At 52.6% G+C, this 21,267-nt stretch overlaps 1 protein-coding gene and 1 long non-coding RNA gene across 12 annotated transcripts in view; one reads left to right on the top strand and one right to left on the bottom strand.

Annotated features, from left to right (window-relative positions):
* Window positions 1-21,267, top strand: part of stxbp5a (syntaxin binding protein 5a (tomosyn)) — a 65,717-nt gene that overhangs the window by 5,389 nt on the left and 39,061 nt on the right. For all 11 annotated transcript variants that reach the window (XM_072703018.1, XM_072703016.1, XM_072703015.1 and 8 more), the window contains exons 3-5: window positions 13,117-13,198; window positions 14,367-14,467; window positions 19,015-19,149. In XM_072703018.1, the coding sequence (XP_072559119.1) occupies window positions 13,117-13,198; window positions 14,367-14,467; window positions 19,015-19,149 (318 nt within the window). The remainder of the gene's footprint in view (window positions 1-13,116; window positions 13,199-14,366; window positions 14,468-19,014; window positions 19,150-21,267) is intronic.
* On the bottom strand, window positions 359-8,103 carry LOC140581155 (uncharacterized). The gene is made up of 3 exons (XR_011984212.1): window positions 7,671-8,103; window positions 4,859-4,982; window positions 359-2,716 (listed from the first exon to the last, which is right to left on the bottom strand). It is a non-coding gene; the product is annotated as an uncharacterized lncRNA (long non-coding RNA).

Below are 21,267 nucleotides of genomic sequence, written 5' to 3'. Positions count from 1 at the left end.
TCGGGAGTGAGACCTTTTGAAATGAATGGGGGGGGGGGGGGGGGATGTAAATAATGGCAGGTGGCAAGGAGAAAGCATGTCCTGGGGGTGGAGGGGGGTTATGTCAACCTGTGATAAGGGCACACAGGCAGGCTAACAATGGTAATCCTAAACTGGAAACAGCAGCTACAGGCACCCAAGTAAAGATGGCCTTGCTCGTCAACAGGAGGGAGGCAGGAATGCTCGACTGTCCGCCCTGAGATGGCCCCGTTTGGCCCCCGCTGGGATTATCCAGTTGGAGGATCCGCTCCCATTTAGCCGGGGTTCATGTCTGCCGTGGCTGCCTTGTGACGGCTCCCCAGAGGAAAGCGTGCCGAGGTCCACTCGGTTAACGAAGAGGCTCTGTGACCTGCAGACGACGGCGAGCACAGAGCAGCTGTCGGCACGGAGGCCCGCAGCCTTGGAATGATGGCCCTTGGCCTGGATTTCTCACGCTTAAGTATACGGCTATAAATAGATGAATAGTGAAATTTCAAAGCTGCGTCGTGTGAAGAGATTAAATAACGGAAACAGTAGCTCCGGGAGCCGAATAAATTGTAAAGATTGGGGGGAGGGGCTGGTATCTAAGGTAGGCAGTTTACTTTGAATAAAAATGTTTGCTAAGCAGATTAAATAAACAGAAGGAAGCATTTTTACGTTTAGCTGTTTACCACCGAATGGTGTTAAGAGCGTTGGGAGATTCATAGAGAGGAACACGATGACTGATAACTTAGACTGCAGGAGCCTCACTGATCAGGAATCAATTATAATCATGAATGCCTCTCCAAACCACAGACTAAGATTAAGGCAAAGAGAGAGGACCTTTCTCATCTCCTTTTTCACCCCCACAGGGGCCTCGGACCTGTCATGGGTGGGCGGGATCAATGGCGTGCCGGGAAGAAGGGAGTGGCCAGGCTGACCCTGTAGCGTAGCGTAGCGTAGCATCCTCTCTTGGCAAGGCCCACTGAGAGAGCCTGCATGTTGCTCCAATCACCCGTCAGCGTGTTTCATTAGTCCCGCCCACCTTTATGCTTCTGACACATCACACAGCGATGGCTTAGAGCTGAAGTCAGCTGGCCAGCTGCATGTTCAGAAATGGCAGTTTCGGCTGTTGCACAGACTATTAACTGCTAATTGGGCTGATTTAAGCCTGGGAAGAGGGGTTTCAATGGAGAGCGGCGGGGCCGCGACCCAAGCCAGTACCCAGTTTGACCCCCGTCTTTAACGCATTTCTTTGCATTTTCTGCAGATGTGGAGCTGGAGCGTATTTTTATATTTCAATGTCTGCATATGTATTACTTTTCAGGTTTGCAAACTTGGACTTGCAGCTGTTTTTGGAGATGAACCAAAAGCATTTAACACATAAACAGCCTGACTGCCTCTCCCTGCTGTCCCTTCACCTCTCAGCTGTGCATTCAGAAAATGAATATCCAAACTGGGATTGTATGCCTGAGTGTCTGAATCAGTCAGGCTGGTGTCACTCTGCATATCCGGCTTTGCGGCACTAATCGGACTCGGATGGGTGTCCCGCTATGGTAGCATGGTGTCCCCGGTGGCCGGATTCCGGTAGCGCGGCCTAGCCGGCGTGTTTCATGCTGCTCCATTTCTCACCCCAGCGAAGCATGTCCCGGACCGTCTCGCTGGGGACTGGCTCTGGCTCGTGCCCTGCAGGCTCCCAGTGGACCGGCGGCTCAGTGTGCTGTGCGGTACTGGAGGATGACCCTGGATGTAGAGTTTGGCTGAGGAGCTCCCTGGAGCGGGACGGGGATGCTGTGGAATGGGAGAAACGGATTGTTCCGGAGTCCGCCCGAGGGCTTTTCATTAGTGAGATGAGCACATTTTCTGGTCATGGACCCTGAGTGCGTGTGTGTGTGTGTGTGTGTGTGTGTGTGTACATTGTGTGCATCTTGTATAAAAGGATGTATATACTAGAATTTCTGCTAAAACAAATTCAAACCTTGCATTTTGCGAAATCGCAGAATATCAGTAACAGGAACAAAATTGGGTTTGGGCGGAATATTCACAACCCAACCGACCCATTAACCATGATGCTCAAGAGAACAAACTTTTGTTTGAGTTTTAAAGCTTTTCTTTTGCATCCAATGCCATTATTTTCACTCGAATACGTCTTAAACAGTTCCTTGTAACTTTGTTCGCTCATAATTGTAGCCGTTGAGTAGATTTTGGAAAAATTAATAGGTGAGTATATCTCCTCCTCACAATCGATACAATGCGCTTTTTGATACACAGTCTATAACGCAAAACCTATACAGTTAAACAATAATAATTCAATGTGATTCAGTGTAGCGCTGATTCTATACGTTTTACATCAAGCTAATGTATTGAATGATCCTACATTTGATGTAAAGTCATAATCATTATATTTATTATTCGTTGCAGCCATCTAAGACTTCAGGTAACTTAAGTAGATCATAAGATCTTGACATTCAAATATTACAGTAATATGCAGTAATAGCGATGCAATGGGTGTATTGATTTGTATCGACTGTGTTTTTTGGCCCGATTTTCTTCAAAATTGGAGTCGGATTGGGGATTTTGAACGGATCATCGTCTTGCGGAACTGGGGCTGGTTGCCCACCCTAAACGTCAGTGCCCTTCTGGGATGGCAGAGCTTGCTGAGTGTTGGGTGTCTCCCTCCGCTGACTGGTGCGTTCAGGCGTGTCACTGCAGCACGAAACTGGGGGTGAAATCACATGGAAACTGAAGAGAGACTGGCAGTATACAAACATCTATCCCTTGTTTACAGGCCAGCACAGAAACACGTGGAACAGCCTGTATATCTATGTACAGTATATCTATGTGTATATGAATGTGTCTAGTTCTATGGTAATGGAATTATATCCATTCATTTTCTATACCTGCTTGTCTGGTTCAGGGTGACGGGGGTCCGGAGCCTATCCCAGAGGCTCCGGGCGCAAGGCAGGGATGGGGCACCAACCCATGTCAGGGAATGGAATCACAATCGCAGGAAATCTGGCTATGGTCTGAAAGAACTGGCTGGCTTTGTTTGACATACCATCAGTTCTTTGCTGTTGTATCCCAGATATCCAATTATGCTGCATTACGGATTGTACCCTTCACTAAATGCATGACATCTTGGTGACAGAATTAGCTCTGCTGTAGAATTGTCCAACTATGCAAGTGTGTGTGTGTGTGTGTGTGTGTGTGTGTGTGTGTGTGTGTGTGTGTGTGTGTGTATTTACTGGTGCTCTAATACATCAGACAATGTCCTCTCCTGGGTTGGGCCTCTTTAGGATAGTATCATTTATAGGAATTGAATGGCAGGGTCTTGTGTCTTCAGGAAGGGGAGGTGGAGCAGGACACTGTGTGTCCCCCCCCCCATCTCCCCGGAAGCCTGCCAACAGAGTGCCATCTCTGATTGGCCAAGGTTCGGTGTGAGGGCGGTCCGTTCCCTCAGCTCCGCCCTCGTCCCTCATTCTGGCCGCAATGGCATCGGTGCCCCCATTGCTCCCTGAGATAGAAACCTGTCTTTCCCTCGAAGAATATACTGAATTTTTTCCTAAACCTTCTGAGTCGTAGCCACGCTGACATCGGCTCACGGGCTGTTCGATTGCTCCTGTCTGATGCATTCACCTGCCCGCCTTGTCGCCGTGGAAATAACGGCAGGCCCATTTCACATCCTCTCGTCCGATTCACCGGCCTCTTGCAAAGGCTAATGGAGACCTTGGAGCGAAGTGCTGTTATTTTGCTCTGTGGTAAAGGCGCTTCTCGTTTCTCACTGCCCCTGAGAGGCCTGCTGGCCTGAGTTATGAGAGAACAGACCCTCCCAGGAATTCCAGCGAGGCCCCAGAATGTTCCTCATCTTGTAGCCTTGTGAATGGCCACTGGTTCCAGTTAGAAATCCCGGCTGGTTACGGTTGTGGTGCTGTTGACCTTTCCCATCTGGGCTCAGCGTTGAGGATCTTCATATAGCCCGTGTGTCGTGATCCTCCTCACGTGCTGATTGACCAACCAGCTGATAGACACACCTCCGATTTAGCGCACGGTGGCCAATCGGAAGCGCTGCTGGTGCAGCGCAGGGCCGGCTGCCTAGCTAGAGAGTATCTGGGCAGAGGAAAGGTGACCGTCACATGGCCCAGACCTCACTAAGCCTGTGGCTGCCAGCGCGGGTCATCTGGCTGGTGCCTGTGCTCGCTGGGGGTGCATCACCAGCTGCTGGAATGTTCCTGCGTTAGTGTTAAGGGTGTTCTTTTGGCATGGCCGGGATTTAGGTAAGGGTCAGACTCATAAACACTCCGCCTCAGTTACAGGCTGTTCCGGCACACTTGAGGCGTCCCTGGGGGTGTCACTGAGCTTTGTTTGATAATTATTGACTGCGCACCTGCTTCACCTGCTTCCCCGCCCCCACCCCCCCTGCCCACCCTTCCCTTGCGTCTGGACGCCCAGGCTCTCATTCATTTGCTGTTCCCGCAACGTCCCTGTCACCTGGCCAGAGGGCATTGTCACAACGGCCTCTGCCTGCTAGCTGTCGTAATTGGACGCCGCCCCAGCAAGGTACCCCCATGCCAGCCAGTTCCAAAGTACCCCTCCCGGGGAATTTTTGCATTTAATCTGTTGTAGGATTTAACCCACAGGGTGGAGGCAACATGTGAAGTAAAACCACAGGCCCTGACCTGCTGAGCCTCTGCTCTAGGGAAGCTGGCTTTGTCCTCAGGTCTGGGTGACTTGCCAGGATCTACTCTACAGCACCGCCCTTCAGGCTAAGATAAGAAGTTTTCTAGCAGTAACATTGTGATCCTGGTTGTTTGTTTTGTTTGAGATGACGTTAGGATGTTCTTGGTGATCTGATACTTCATACCGACGCGTGGAGACAGCTGGAGATTCTCTAGCTGTACAGACGGCTGCTGCTCCTCCTGTCTCATGAGTTGAGCCAAACTGGGAGGCGGCAAACTGGACATGGTTCTGGGGGAGGGGCCTCTGTCCTGCAGGGGTGAAAATGGGAATTGAGGATAACCTCATCACCCCCCCCCCCCACCACCACCACAACCACCTTGGGAACAGGCTGCTCTGGTTGCTCTGTAGTTTACTACATGTTTACTACATAGAATAAATAGTGTATTGCTTTACTTTGTACTCTGCAGCACAATAAACTCTTCCCTCCAGTTTGAACATCCATTCTTCAAAATATTTTTTCCTAGTGAGGATCGCGAGGGCCCTGGAGCCCATCTCAGGTACCAGGGGGTGCACGGCTGGAGTACACGCTGGACTGGATGTCAGTTACTAAAATATACAGTAAATCAGTGCAAGCAGTAAATGTGTGTTTGAAGGGCGTAGTAAGCAGTGTCATAAGCCGTGTAGTAATTTGTTTCCTGAGCCACACACTCTGCCGTGCGACTCAGTGTGTCCTCTGCTGACCGCTGGGCTTAACACACTGCTCAGTACATGATTTACTGTGTTGTTTTCGAGAAGGGGGGGGGGGAGAAGGATACCTTACTGCCCCCCTGAGGGTCCCTCTGACCCTGACCTGGGGGGGGGGGGGTTCTCTCGCTTAGGAGCAGGGTGCAGCTGGTTGGGGTTGGGGGGTGTCCATGTCATGTGACCCCGTCACGCAGATCAGTGCCACACGGCAGGGGGGTTGTCTTGGACACATGTGGCCTCTGTTTTTGCATATTGGGGGGGGGGGGGGGGGGGGGGCTGTTGCTATTGACATAGGCTACCACGCGTGGGAGGGAGGCATCGCAGTGCCATGGCAACATTACGAGAGAAGCACCTGCCCCCCCCCCTGGTGCTCTGCATCCGGGCTAAATACAGCTGCCGCACAGTGGACTGCAGCGAGATGGTAATGGGGGGGGGGGGGGGTGGTGCATGCACAAGAGTGAGATGCTAGCTAGATGTGCCCAGCCCTCTGACACACAGGTCGGCGTTATGGTCCCAGCTGCTGTTGCCCTGGGTGTGCCCCCCCCCCCCCCGCACATGGGAGTCCATTCCATTTCCCTTACCCACTGTGTCAGTTGTCAGTGTGCGTGTGTGCGTATGTATGTGCGTGCGTGTGGTCCAGGTATACCTTACCTGGACCACATACTGTATTGTGGGGACCAAATGTTCCCCACAATATGATAAAAGCCTGTTATTTTGACATCGTAGGGACCATTTTTTCAGTTCCCACAAGGGGAAATTCAATTTTATAAAAATCTGTGACTGCAATCAAAAAACTAAAAATATTGAAAGTCTTGTATTACATTTGGTTACTTCTGAATAATTCTGAATAAATTAATAAGCGGTCCCCATAAAGATATGTTTACCTGACATGCACGTGTGTGTGAGCGTGTGTGCATGAGCGTGCATGTGTGTGAGCGTGTGTGCATGAGCGTGCATGTGTGTGTGCGTGTGTGTGTGGTAGATCCAGCATTTGCCCCGGATGGGGGTGGTTACACTCCCCCTGGGGAGCAGAGAGCGGTCAGGACAGCAATGAGGCAGAGGCTCTTTAAAAGGCATGTTTTGATGACGCTGCACTGAAGCGAATTTAATCTGTAGCTTCAGCTCTGTAGCTATCAGATGACAGGGGCGGGGGGGCAGCTTTCAGGAAGTGTCGCGTTCAGGCTGTTGCCTCGCAGTGTTCAGTCTTTGCTGAGACAAGCAGGGTGCACCCCAGTGGCAACCCCCCCCCCCCCCCGACCATTTTGGGCTGAAGTTTTCAGCACTGCCTAAGCGCCCCCCCCCCCCACAGCATGTTGGGGATTACCAGACTGTAATGGAGGGGGGTTTTCCTGCCGCTTATCTGGTATATCTCTAACCCCCCCCCCCCCCCCCGTTGTGATGCAGCACTGTGGAGAGGAAGTGTGGCTGTATTGGGGGGGGGGGACAGAGGAGCGGATGAGTCGCTTTCCTCTCTGTGACTGTCACCCAAAGCACGGCATCGGCAGACAAACCGCAGCTACCGGTGACGAGCTTGTGTCCCTGGTTACCCTGCCTGTAGATGTGCACATCTGCTTGGCACTGGGGAGTCGCCCCCCCCCCCCCCCCCCCGGCCTTGGCCCCATTGCAAACCCCCCCCCCCCAGCATCTCCAGCAAAAGCCGCTTAAAAAGACCCCGAGTATCAAAGTCAGTCGTAACCGCTGCAGATTCTCACGCCCTCCAGCCTGCGAGCATTTGGCGGGGGGGTGGGGGTGGGGGTGGGGGTGGGGGGGCGACAGCGATGGCCAGGTTATGTCTGTCTGAGTTACAATCGCATTAAGAGGGCGTGAAAAGCGGCGCGGCGGTGTCAGAGTGTGCTCGCCGCAGTACACCTCGGCTCGCCAGACGCCTCACAGGGGACCAACCTGCCGTGGCCCATCAGGCATCTGCTACCGCTGCAGTTCGCGGTGGGGCTCCCCAGTGTCATGTGCTCCTGATCAGCCAATCAGCTCACTCACCCAGCAGGCTGCCTTTCTGTCCCTCCCAGGCTGGCTTTTATATCGTCTTTTTTTCTCTTGCTCTCTGTCCCCATCCTGCCCTATCTCAGCTGACGGGGGGGGCAGGGGGGGGGGCACCGCTGCAGTTTGGCCTTATAAGAAGCTTTGTGACACCCCCACCCCCTGTTTCCTGTTCCCGAGTTGCTACACATCCTGCTCTTAACACCCCATATCTTTTACTGGGGTGGGGGGTTGGGGGGGGGACTGCACAGCCTAACCTTTGATGCTTCAGGTTGTTCTGGCAGAGTCCGGTTCCGGGTTCAGATCCTGCTGGATCGTCCTGGCGTCTGTGGCCTTGCTGTGTCGTCGTAGCTTGTAGAACTTCTGGGGTGGGGGGGGGATGCATATCATGGCTGCAGCAGCTGTTTCCTTGGTAAACCGGCCGGCGACTTCTGCTCAAGCCAAGAGAGGGACTCCCGCCGAATGGGAGGAAGCACCCGGGGGCTTGGAGAAGGAGAGGAGCTGCCTCAGCATGAGGAGCTGGCAACCCCCCTACCGGCAAACCCCCCCACCCCCACCATCCCCAGGCACAGAGGCACGGAGCAGTCCTCCTCAGAGCCGTACTTTCCCAGCTGTCCTCTAAGGGTAGGGAAATAAACATTCCCTATTTAGATGCTTTTCATATTCAGATATCGACCTAAGCTCTTGAGGTGCGTCTTACTTAACTTACGATCAGCAGCGCAGAACCTGTAGTCGATGAACCGGGTCCAAAAAGTCTCTGTGGGACGTTATAGTCTGGTCCGGTCGCTCCGGGGCCCGGTCGGGAGCCGCTTCTGGGCTGTAGCTCGGGCCCTGGGTCAGCTCCAGGGCCCCGTTTGATCTGAGGGTCGAGCGAGCCTTGTGTAAGGACCCACCATCTGCCCCTCCCACTGCTCGCCCGTCTGGCCCCCCCGACCCCTTCCGCCAACAGAACCGGCAGGTCCCGGGCCGGCAAGGGTCTTGGCTGTGCGAGGCACCTCCAGGGCCAGGGTGAGGCTGTGAGGGTCAGCAGCCACAGGGCTTATGGTGGACGGGGGTGAAAGGGACCCGGGGGAGGGGGGGGTCAGGCTGCCCTGATTGTTACGCTTGACCCGATGATTCTGCCTGATATATTTCTGTGAAGCTAATGCCTATTTTTAATCTGTCCCCTTCTCTGCTTCATTAGGTCAGTGCCATACCACCTCATTAGCTCAATGCCCCCCCCCTCATTAGCTCAGTGCCCCCCCCCCCTCATTAGCTCAGTGCCCCGCCCCATCCAGAATGTATTAACGTAGCTGATATCTGTCAGGCTGATTCTGAAGCAGGCGCGGAGGTCAGCCGAAGCCTGCAGTCCCACGCCGCCCCGCTTTCACACCTCCTCAGTCTGCCTCCACCCCCACCCGTCTGATCCACACTCTCCTGCTTCTCTGTTTTCCCGAGGAAGCTGGCAAGAACGCCACAGGCCTGGATGGACCTGGCTTTTCCGGCAAGCTGCTATGTCATCTTCTCACAGGGGTCTATGGGTGACGTGGCCTGGAATGGCCAGAGCTCCGCTGGTACGGGGACATGCCTGTCCCTCTCTGTCTCCCTCTGTTATATTGTGTTATATTCCCCAGTATCGCGGGCTTGCTTTCCTGGGCTGGCATGTGTGGTTCTTTGGGGTTCTCTACTGGGTTCTCTTCAGGGGCGTCCATTGGGTTCTTCAGGGACTCGCTTCCCTGGAGTTCTGGTTCCCTGGCCATTTTGGTTCCCCGATCATTTTGGTTCCCTGGGGTTCTGATCTCCCTGGCCATTTTGGTTCCCTGGCCATTTTGGTTCCCTGGGGTTACGATCTCCCTGGCCATTTTGGTTCCCTGGCCATTTTGGTTCCCCGATCATTTTGGTTCCCTGGGGTTCCGATCTCCCTGGCCATTTTGGTTCATAGGGAGTTTTGGTTCCCCAGGGGTTTGAATTTCCCTACATTCTGTTCACCCGTCCATCCATCCCTCCGTCCATCCGTCCTTCCTTCCTTCCTTTCTTGCATACGCAGTATGGGGTTGTGACACAGGCCTGGATCTTGTCCCAGACGGCATTGGGCATCTTATTTTGACCCTAAATGTGATGTGAGGACCTACCATTTCGTTCATTCGTCTGCGCTGGCAGATTTCTTTCTCCTCACCACCTTCCATCACTGCTTTCTCTTCTTCAGACCAGCCATTATGCCCTCCCCACCCTTGCCTGTTTCTTCGAGGGAGGTGCCTCACAGGATGGTAAAGGGCCCGGCTAAAATTAGTCCGCGGCTGGGCGTTATTAATGGTCCCTGCTGCCGGGGAAGGTCTGGCTCCTCTCCAGGGGAGCAGAGCTTGGCCAGTCTGCCGGGAGGGGGAGGGGCATTTTTTGGGGTACAGCATGTCTCCTGCTCCTAACCCACTGCCTCCCAGAAGCCCCAGTCCACCAGTATCCCCAAACTTCTCTCCCAAAGGACCACGACACCATACCTGAAGCCCAGAGCAAACCAACCCTTGCACCGTCCATGCAGTTACCTTCCTTTATTGACGCTTTTGCTCACGTGTGGGGTTAGACGTCTCCAGAGCCTAACTGCCTAACCGTGGCTGATCCTCCAGGGGGCGACTGTGTGCGCTGCTCCGGCCCTCCTCAGACGCAGCGGGTTTCAAGGTGAACCGGTGCGGCAGTTTAATTGTTTGCACGCATGATAAATCCCAGAATCCCACTGTGAGGGTTATTTACATAGAAAGGATATGAGACAGATTAATCAAAGGCAGCATAGTGCCAGCCTGTCAGAATAATCAGTCTGTAAATAGCAATTTCAGCCGATGAAAGTCTGGGGATTGGTGTTGGCCCCGAGGCCTCGCCCACCCCTCGTACCCACGCGCGTTTGCCGGAACCGGGTCCCGCACGTGAGCTTGACCCTTCCGCAGCGGTGGGGGGGGGGGGCACGTCCGGCGGCCGGCTTCTCATTCTGATTCGCAGTGTTGCCCCCTGTAGCTTTCGGCCACTGCACTTCCGCTGCTCTCCCCACGCGAGGCTGCATGTCCGACTCCTTTCACGTCGGATCCGGCGGCGTGAGCTCGCGGCTGGTCTTCGGGAGAGGCCGGGCGATTCCAATAATGTGGCGGACACCAGCATCGAGGTTTGATACACTGGGATGTGTGCACCGTTTACCACGTAGAGCTTTGTATTTTGTAGTCATACCTAAACTCCTATTGTCCTATACCTGCTCTCCCCCATCCCAGAAGCATAATAATATGTGACAGAGCAGGATTGACGTCAGCGCCTGGCGTCCGGTCTGACCTGATCAAAAGGTCCCCATCGTCATCCTCCTCCTTTGCACCGGTGACCCGCCGGCTGTCGATGTCCACCTGTCACATCTCGCTGTCGTCACACGGGGGTGGGGCGGGTGGGGGGTAGCCAGAGGAGGCCGTTCGGACATGGGGGCCTACAGACGAGGCACCTGCCCTGTAGAGAGCGTAGCTGAAAGCTCCTTCCCACGCGGCTCATTTCCCCAGGTGGGTTGTTTTCTTAGCCCGGCTGCCGGTGGCCCGTCAGACAGTGATGCTGTGACTCATCGCTCTGGACAGAATGCAGAGGGGACAGTGGCAGAAATGCTAATCTGTTTATTTCAGGCCCTGAGACAGCCTTCCCACCTCACTTGGTGAATAAGTGTTTATTTTTTAATTTTATCCTGTAATCCCTTGCGGTACCGGCACACAAGAAGAATCCTGTGTCAGTGTGCTCGCCGACTCAGAGCAGGACATGCCTCGCTTTGCCTCGTTGCTCTCGGACTGCCTCGTGCCGTCGTTTGCCATCATTTGTACTTCCCATGAGGGGTTAAAGCTGTTGCGTCCCGTGAACCACCCAGACGGGTTTCGAAAGTTTGGCCGTAGTGTTTACACCACTCTGACCGCAACCCGATAGGCAAACGGTGAACTTCTGCTGCCTGCTAGCCGAGCCATTCGCTAACACACCCGGCCGTTTAACAGATTCTGCATCGTGATTCCAGACCTGATAAGTTAGCCTTTTTTTAAACTCATTTCTGGAGAAGTGTTTCGCGACCACCTCGCAGTTGGTTGTGTAACAGATCATCTTTATTCATTTCCTTCACAGAAGCCCTTGTTTTTACGTTTCTTGCTTATTTTATTTGAGATATTTGGGGCAAGCTTCTTGCTCGAGGGAAAAGCAGCAAGGTTTGAACCTTTGCTAGAGGCATGCTTGCTTCTGGGTTGGATTTCCATAAATAATCGTTTTGTTTGTACTGACGATCCTGAACCCTATTAATGGCAGCAGTGTGGGTGATTTCACTTCCACCATGCTGACAGTAGGCGGCGCTGCTGACACCTGGCATTTGGCCCCAAGATGCACCCCAGATTGCCCCACCTGGAAGGGTCCCTCATAAGCATTTCCAAATATATACAGCAGCCTTGATTCTGTGGCTGGGTGTCTTGCCCCTGAGAGAGACACATTGCGTTGCTGAACAGCAAAATAATCAGACATAATGCAAAGTTATGGGTACGCATAGCACAAAGGTGCGCGTTGGGTCATTGCCATTTCAGGGAGATGTGTAAGCTGACTTGCTTCGGGGGGGGGGGTCATATCCAGCTGTATGAACACAGAGGCTGTAAGCCAGGAGTGGCCCTTGATGGGCTCTGTCCTAAGTGGGCAGCGGGCACCGGAAGTCAGCGGACTCACCCAGACGGTGGACGCAGACGGCAGAGTCAGGAATGAACCTTTCGTCCTTATTTTTAGTTTTCAATTTTTTCCTGGAAATTTTCCTCCTCCTTTGGTCACTAGGCAACCCCAGAATGAGTTCTCAATGACATCACTGGTGGTCACCATGGCGGCCTGTTCTTCTGACCGTGTTGGGTCACTGGGGGGGGGGGGACTCCAGGGCTCTGCGGGCCCCTTCACTGCAGGGGGCGGGTTACCCACATCACTGAGCGGGGGTCGGGTGATTCTGCCATGTTAGGCTGCGAGGTCAGGCATGGTCTCAAGGTGGGAACTCCAGGCTAAGCGTGACTGCAAAGGGTACCATGATGATTCTCCTGTTACTGCCCCGGGGTGGGCGTGGTACTGTGAAACCCTCCCCTCATTTAACATTAATAAGGTCTCATTAAAAAGGTGCTGATGCAGGGGAGCAAGTGGCCTTATTTTCTAGACCACATTGGAGATGAAGTTGGATTAACCTCTGGATAACTGAAGGGATGAAGGTGGGATTAACCTCTAGATTACTGCAGGGATGGAATTGGGATTAATTTCTGGATTAATGCAGGGATGGAGGTTGGATTAACACCTGGATTACTGCAGGGATGGAGGTTGGATTAACACCTGGATTACTGCAGGGATGGAGGTTGGATTAACACCTGGATTACTGCAGGGATGGAGGTGGGATTAAGGTCTGCATTAATGCTGGGATGGAGGTGGGATTAATGTCTGGATTAATGCTGGGATGGAGGTGGGATTAATGTCTGGATTAATGCAGGGATAACTGTGTGTCTAAAGGTGGTCTTAGTCTCTGGACTGCTGTGTCTAGGTCTGTTATTAGTTCCTAGATTACTTATTGTCTGGGTGTGGTATTAGTTTCTTGCCTGTAGTGTGTTTAGATGTGGTCTTAGTCTCTGGACTGCTGTGTGTCTGGATGCAGTGTCAGTCCCCAGGTATGCTAATGCAGGTATGGAGGAAAGGCCTTTTCCTTCACTCAGAGAACTCCAGCTTCGGCCGTCCAGGGGTGGAATGTTACTGCCAGCACGACAGTGGGGCAGCCGTCATCCAGCTGCAGTTCCTCATCAACGAGGTAGGTTTCGGCCAGCCACACCCTCAGCTGGCCGCTGCGCCCCATCACTTTCGTGGTCACGCCCCCTCATCCTTTTTATGTTGTGTCCTCACTGCGTGGTATTTCATGTGAGGCTTTTCATCACTATGGTCTGTTTGATCAGAGAAAAGCTTGGATCCAGGTTTAGAGTGAGTCTTAGATAAGTAGCTGGCAGGGTAAATATCAGTATTAAACACCTGTGTGTTTGTATTTGTGTGTGGGCGTGTGTGTGCAAATGGATGTGTGTGCGCGCGCATGTGTGCGTGTGTATCCTTCAGTGTGTGTGCGTGTGTGTGTAGGTGCGTGTCTGTGCTTATGTGCATGGGTGCATGTGCACATGAGTCTATGCACGCGTGTTTGTGTGTGTGTGTGAGTGCATGTATGTGTGTGTGTATGCGCCTGTGTTTGCATGCGTGTGTGCTCGTGTGTTTGCATGTGTGTGCGTGCATATGTGTGTGTGTGTATATGTCTGCGTGCGTGTTTGTGTGTGTGTGTGTGAGTGCATGTTTGCATGCGTGTGTGCTCGTGTGTTTGCATGTGTGTGCGTGCATATGTGTGTGTGAGTGCACGTTTGCATGTGTGTGTGTGTATATGTCTGTGTGCGTGTTTGTGTGTGTGTGTGTGAGTGCATGTTTGCATGCGTGTGTGCTCGTGTGTTTGCATGTGTGTGCGTGCATATGTGTGTGTGAGTGCACGTTTGCATGTGTGTGTGTGTATATGTCTGTGTGCGTGTTTGTGTGTGTGTGCGTGTTTGTGTGTGTGTGTGCGTGTTTGTGTGTGTGTGCGTGCACGAGTTTGCGTGTGACTCAGCCACTGCAGTAGGGCTCCCAGGGTAAAGCATGGAGCCCCCGCTGTCTGGCTCTCTGCCTCTGTCTCTCAGCCTTGCAGGGGGGGCCGGCCTTCCCCTTGCCTCGGCCCTGCTGCTTCTGGAGGGCCCCCCCCTTGGGCTCTGCTCCACTCCGCTTCCTCCTCCACAGGAAGTGCGGGCCTGTTTCTTCACAGCCACAGTACCCGTCTGCTACAGCAGATCGGCGGCGGGGGACTATTAAAGCAACCATGCTGTCCTGTCTAATTTGCTCTCTTTTCCACCCTCTACGTGCTCCCTGCCCCTGCACTTCAGATTAATTGTCTTCCCTTGCTGTCCCTGTAGGGGGCACTGGTGAGTGCCTTGGCAGATGACAGCATTCACCTCTGGAACCTGAGACAAAAACGACCTGCCATTCTTCACTCTCTCAAATTCAACCGGGAACGGTAAGGCAGCTTTCCTTGTCGCCTGCCCTCTGTGACCTTTGACCCCTACGCTGTACCCCTCCATTCTGCCAGCCAATTGGAACCTGGTTTTTTGAAAATTAGAACCTGTTTCTTCTTCACGACAGCTCTCCATTCCACATGATAGTTTTCCAGATGTGTGTTTATGTGTGTGTGTGTGTGTGCGCACATGTGTGCATGTGCACACTCATTTCCGCACACACCCAGGTGATCTCTTGAACACACGCACACAGCCCTCAGTATGAGGTCCAGACATTGTCTACAGAGGCAGAGAAGAGCCCCCCCCCCTCTCCCCTGCCCAACCAGACCCCCAGTCCGTCACTCTGCCTGGGGACGCCGGTGTCATTCACCAGCATGTTGGAACCCGTCCTGCGTGGCTCTTGGCCTGTGCCAGCTGCTCCTGCTGGAACGGCCGTGAGGAGCTTATCATGTTACTGTTATGTAAATAGGTTTCAGGATGGTTAAGGAATTGATGAAGGACACCAGGTTCCCCCGGCACTGTGAGGCTTCTCCTCTCCTGGACTCTGAGCCGATGTCTCACCGTCTTTGGGTAAATTTATGCGATGTGTCCTGTTAGAACATCCGGCAGAGGCGCAGTCAGTGACAACATACGTCCCTAGAGACTAAACGCTTAACGTTTGTGACATAAAGATTTCCAGAAGGGGGTTCTAGTATTTACGGAGCCCACGTTGTGGAAAAAAAGGGCGAAACTCGAGCACATTGATTTGGGCTGCCCTGCATTTTATGGGCGGGTCCAGCCTCAAACTCCGCCCCTTGGCTCTGCCCTCAATTTGCTCAGCCCTCACCTCCACTGTGAAGCGGGGGCTGGCATGCAGATCCTTGCTGCCGCCACCGGACGGGCATTGTAGCCTCTGGCCCATTTTTATTCAGCTAAAGGAGTGTGTGCAGCTCTGCCACTTCCTATTCTGTCTAAGTGATCTTTCTCACCTCCGTGCTGTGGTTTCTCTATAGATATGTCTGGGTGGCTTAATGTTTGGGCCGCTTCCCTCGCAGGGAGCAGCGTGATGATACAGGAAGCAGGAACTCTGTCTTAATAGCCGTGACTGTTAAGAAGCTGTTTCAGATATTAATCCACCTTCTGAGGGGCATCAAGCCTATCCCAGGCCCTACAAGGCGGCGTAGGGACAAAAGCCAAAGGTGGAGAGCTTTGCTGTTGGGGGCTTTTGCCAGTCCTTGTCCCCGTTTTTTTGTCCGTTTGACGCTCTGCAGTCGGAGTTGGGTTACGAGGGACCGTGTGATCAGGCTGGATAGTGCAGGCCTTCCTTAAATTAGCACATGGCAAACATTCATCTTTATAGTCAGGAGCTTGTTTTGCTCCCCCCACCCCACCCAGCACCCAGTGAAATATAGCCCCTTGATCATTCGATTGATTTTTAATTAAAAACGTTTCTTTGAGTTGTTGATAGTCCACAGTTTGCGACTCGGCGAAAACTGGCCCACAACCACCACCCCATCCCCCCCCCCCCCATCTCTGGACACGTGGATTTGTCTGTGAGATGGTGATAAATTAGGCATGATGCTCGTTAGAGACTCGTTAGTGTGACAATCCGTGGGGGTGGCCGGCTTCCTGGACTCTGTTTGGCCCTCGGAGCTGGATATGAGCCACTCAGATACTGATGGAGGGAGAAACTGTCAGTCCTGGGGGGGGGGGTGCTGGGTGGCAGGGGTGGGGGGGGTTCTAAGTCACATTAAGGTGTAGTAAGGAGCATTGTTTCTCTCTGTCCCAGTGGGGGGTGGTGAAGATGACCTGCAAGGCTCACTAACTCGCATGACGCCGGCGAGAACCCAGGTTCCTCCCTGTCAATGTTAATGTCCTTCCCAAAAAGTCTCTATGAATCCCAATTAGTGGCTTGTGGCCCCAGGGGCGGGGGGCCGGAGCACGAGAGCTTGCATTCGGATATGCTCTGGGGGAAGCGAGTCCCGGGGGGGGGGAGGGGGAGCGGAATCTTCTGGTGGACCCTTTCTCCAGTGACAGATGGGGGCGTATGGCTCAGCAGGTTAGGCGGCTGTGCCTGTAATCAGAAGGTTGCCAGTTCAAATCCCAGAGTCTGTCGAATGATTTCACCCTTGGGCCCCTGAACAAACCTCCTTACCCTCCCGATTGTTCTTTCGCAATTGTATGTTGCTTTGGGTAAATGTCTGATAAATATAATATGCAATTGGGGGGGGTCACTTTGGATAAATGTTTCCACTAAGCAGCTATATTTGAATATATGTAGAATGTGCCCCCACCCTTTGCTATTATTACTGCATCCTGTATTAATCAACCAGAGCGCTTAGGTGCCTATTTTTAAGGGGGGGGGTATAAGTCCAGTAAGTCCAGTCGTGCAGGTTCAGGTGTCGGCTGTATGAACAGACGCCAAAGCTGGAATGTGACAGTCATGCTGCTTTTTGCCATGTCAGCTGCGGGGAACGCAGCCACCAATCCTGCCTAGTCATGGCCGATGGGGCGCTCTGCTGCCCCCTAGCTGCCCAGTCACTCTAGGTGAGCAGCTGTTTGATCAGTAGAGTTCAACCCCCCCCCCCCCCACCAGATGGCAGCCACATTCACTGCCCTTCCTTGGATGGGTTAAGAGTCTGGGCTGAGCCCCTCCAGTGGCCGTGGAGTGAGGCATGCTGGGACAGGCTCGGAGGGCTGTGAAGGGACCTGGCACGACGCATTTGGATTGTTGTGTAAAACATCTGACTAAAGACCACGAGTGTGTTGTAAATGAGAGTTCTGCTAAACACTGGGGTCAACAAAAGAGCCAAACACACACACACACACACACACACACACATAGGTTTGCAATGATGTCTTTATGGGGACTCTCCATTCATTTCTGTGGGGGAAACTCAAATCCTAACATGGTGACCCCTACTCAGCCCTAACCTAAACCATAAGTAACCAAACTAAATATGAGACTTTTGGCATTTTTAGTTTTTAGATTGCATTCACAGATCTTTAATATATTTCTATTTTTTGTTCCATGGTGGGTAGATTTGGCAGAATAGTTCAGTATGTCAAAGTAATTTTTAAAAATTGTTAGTTTAGCTTTCTACGCATTTGGAGGGACCAAATCGCATCTGATTCCCTGTGTACCTGTTATAATGGGACAGGCCACAATGACGGGGGCAGAGGGGGGGCTGGCCAAGCCGTCGCTATAATCAACAGCTAAGAGCTGACGGTGTTCATCAGCCGGGCTGCGGACAGTTTCATCGGCGGAGTGCGGGGGCCTCGTCCCGCAGCTGGGAGCGGCTCCTCCATCCACATTCATACGTGTTTCTCTCCTTCCCGGCGGTGATGGACGCACTTGTGCACCGAATGTACAAGCAGGGTCCTGTTCACATTCAGCTCCTTCAGGGCTATAGAGCACAAAGTCTGGATGCAGTTAAGTTCCTGGCTCACTGCTGAGATATGAAAGATGCTACCTGCAAAACTGTCTATGCTAAAACAATTCAGGTTTAAATATGTTGCTTAAAGGTACAACTGCTAGATGCCTGATTCTGATGAGGATGATGAAGATGGCCTTCCTTTGGGTAATGGAGGCATTATTTGAGTTTTGGGGTTTAAAAGCTGGCGGCAGAGGGACAAAGAAAACAGGCCGCCGTTTTGGGATTGGCAAAGGGGGGCAGAAGCCAGGAAAAACAAGGCTGTCACCTGCGGAGCAAGGCCTGGAGGTGTGGCATGTGCGGGTCACGTGACTCCGCCCACCTTGGGACATCCGCGCTCTGTTCATTTTATGTCCCATCCTTGCACAAGTACCGGATAAATGCAGTTTTTAGCCACACAGTGGGGAATTCTGGGAAAGTGCTATGTCCGGATGGGGGGGGGGGGGGGGGGCGCTGGCAACAGAATCGTGGCGGAAGGGTGATCTCGTCGTTATTTATGAGCATGCCCCCCCGAGTCTCTGTAATTACTCAGGGGACAGGGGCAATTTCACACCTCTGTGTCGTCGTAAACAATCCGCTATTAATCCCTTGGATTAATATAGCGTCGTACAAATAGAACACTGGAAGCATCCTAATTCCTCAGGTCCTGGAAATGGGCGGGGCCACATCCCGTGGCGAGCTTGGCTTCACTATCTGCTCGTGGTCCAGAAAGATCCCATGCTTCCTTCCACCTCACCCTCTCATCATCCAATCCCCCCCCCCGGCCCTGTCTTCCCGCCGTCCCCCCCAGCCTCTGAAGGGTGCATCATCTCCCCGCTCATTCGGACGTCTTCCTGCTGAACAGTTAGCAACGCGAGGGTCTCACTGCCATGGTAACGCTGTTTTCCCCGCTGTAATATTGTCAGTTATTGTTCAGGCGGAAGGCTTCTGAAGAGACTTACGCTACAGCAGGGATATAAGGGCTGGTGTGGCTCAATTTGCAAATGTCGTAAACTCCCAACGAACCAGCCTGACGGTCTCTCATACTGGCGTTTTAAAACAAGTTTGGCCCTTTAGCTTTTCAGCTCAATGCCCAGAGAGAGGGACCCCTTATGTACTCAGGAATGCTCTGAAAATGCTGTCTCTATCCCCCGCAGGATCACGTTCTGCCACCTGCCCTTCCAGAGCAAATGGCTGTACGTGGGCACAGAAAGAGGAAACATCCACATCGTGAACGTTGAATCCTTCACCCTCTCAGGCTACGTCATCATGTGGAATAAAGCCATCGAGCTGTAAGTGTGCCCCTTCCGAGCCACCCCACGCCACCCCCCACGAGGGGCTATTGTACGATATTTTTAAATGAGGGACAAAAGAGGGGCCAACCTTATCATTACCCAATGATATGTTAGGAGTTGGTGAGTGACAGGTGAGGGAGCCAATCAACTTTCGGTGTCCCCGTGACCTCGTCCTGCCCATATTATGGCCCAGGAGTAGCGCTGCTCTCTCTCTGTGTTGAAGTGATTTTAGCATGTAGAGCAGGACGGGTAGAATGTCATGGCGCAGGCAGTCCATATGCAGACCACACGCTTGACAGGTCTGGCTGGGTGGGGCACCCATCAACCAGACGTGAGCAGATGTAACCCCGACCCCAACCAAACACAACACACTGCGTAAATTATTCAGTAAAGTTTTGTGGCAGCTGCCGGTAACTTCTGGGCCGGTCACTCATTCTGTGAGTCGTCACACACACACTCACACACACACATATGCACGCACACAAGCTCACACACACACGCAGGCACAATTACCTCATTGCACCTGGTGACACACCCACAGCGACGGTGCGTAAATTGACTCACAATCTTGCAGCCAACTGCGCCTTTAATTCCGGGTTTTCCCGCGGGGGTGACAGTTGAAACGTTTCCAGCCTGTTACATCAGAGCCGTTTTATCAGCTTGATGGATTCGTAAGCCCCCCCCCCCCTCCCCGTCGGCCCGGCAGACGTGCTGTCACATTAATCCCGAACCCACGCAGGCCCTGGAGCACCTGAGCCGTCGCTGTTCGATCCCCCCCCAGCGCATGGTTAATCCCTACACCCTCAACACCTGGCCCTGCCCTCGATGTAGATTACGCAGGATTACGGTGACAGTGAAGTGGTTAAGGCCGCAGACTGCCTGTCATTAGAGGACAGAATCGAGGAAGGAAATGTGAGGTATCGTGAAAATGGGGGGGGCTACCTTCAGGGGGGCTATTATGGGGCCCCCAATACCGCCAAACTGCAGACTCTCACATTTGACTGTTTAGCAGCCGAATAAAACATAGAGTCAAATCTTCTCTGAGTGTATCTGGACGTACCTCAGCCATCACCTGAAGAAATGTCTCACATTTGCAGTCAGCCAGTCCGTGTTTTTGCACGTTGAATCCGCATGTGCAAGTAATTGTTGGTTCGCTGGTCTGGTGGGATATCAGTGCCTTATACGTGTGTCGGCCACGACCAGCTCCGTCGACAGATGAATTTAGCAACGGCACATGGAGACGTGCAGCATGAACTAGGCGTCAGTGGAATGGGATGTGTTTCTATGCCTGTACTCCGTGTTTTCATCGCGTGTTCAATGTAAGGGCCTGGATATTTCCCCCGCCGGGAAGCTGGGGACAGGTTGTCATAGGGATGCCAGGGGTGGCTGGAAGCGTCACCATGGAGATGGGTCCCGTGCATTTCGGCTCCACTGTGTCCTGCCGTTTGAAAATCCGCTGCACGATCCGGGAGTTCATGCTGGTGCCGTCAAGATGGCGGCCACGGGGCGGAGTTTAGCGCTGGTGTGACCTGTGATGCCGCTGCTCTGAACGTTTGCCAGAGCAGACGATGGGCGATGATGAGAGCGGAGAGGGCCGATGGGCGCATGGCGTGACAGGCCTAAAGGAGAGCTGCGAGTGTCTGCGAAGAATGTCGCCTCGAACTGCCATCTGCATTTATGTTCAAAAAATTACTTTATGAATCTGTCATATTACTGAAAAAAACAGTTCAGCTAAATTGTAATTTGCCCTTCAGAATTTCACTTTGTTATACAACCCTGGTTCTCTGTGTACTGTTTGATAGTTACTTACAATAAGAGCACTGCTACTAATTGCTAATTCTGAAGAAACAGCAAACTGACAGTAATGAGTCCTTGTAAAGTAGTTTTGGAGTTTACGGCACCTAGTAGATTTTGCTGAGTTGTTTTTTTTTTTGCTTAATTACAGAGACTGAAGCCTTGATTGTGAAGTGATTTATCATCACTCAAATGCATTTCTGTTATAAATATTTCCAGCAAACAAAATGGCCTGTACATTAGGCAAACGTCAACGTAAACAACAAGTCCGCAGTAAAATGCAGAGAATGTGCCAGAATACACACAAAGAACTGTACTGCA

The sequence above is a fragment of the Paramormyrops kingsleyae genome, chromosome 19, assembly GCF_048594095.1.
Source record: "Paramormyrops kingsleyae isolate MSU_618 chromosome 19, PKINGS_0.4, whole genome shotgun sequence".
NCBI lineage: Eukaryota > Metazoa > Chordata > Actinopteri > Osteoglossiformes > Mormyridae > Paramormyrops > Paramormyrops kingsleyae.
Note: the sequence above shows the minus strand (reverse complement) of the source record. Positions and strands in the feature narration are given on the sequence as shown.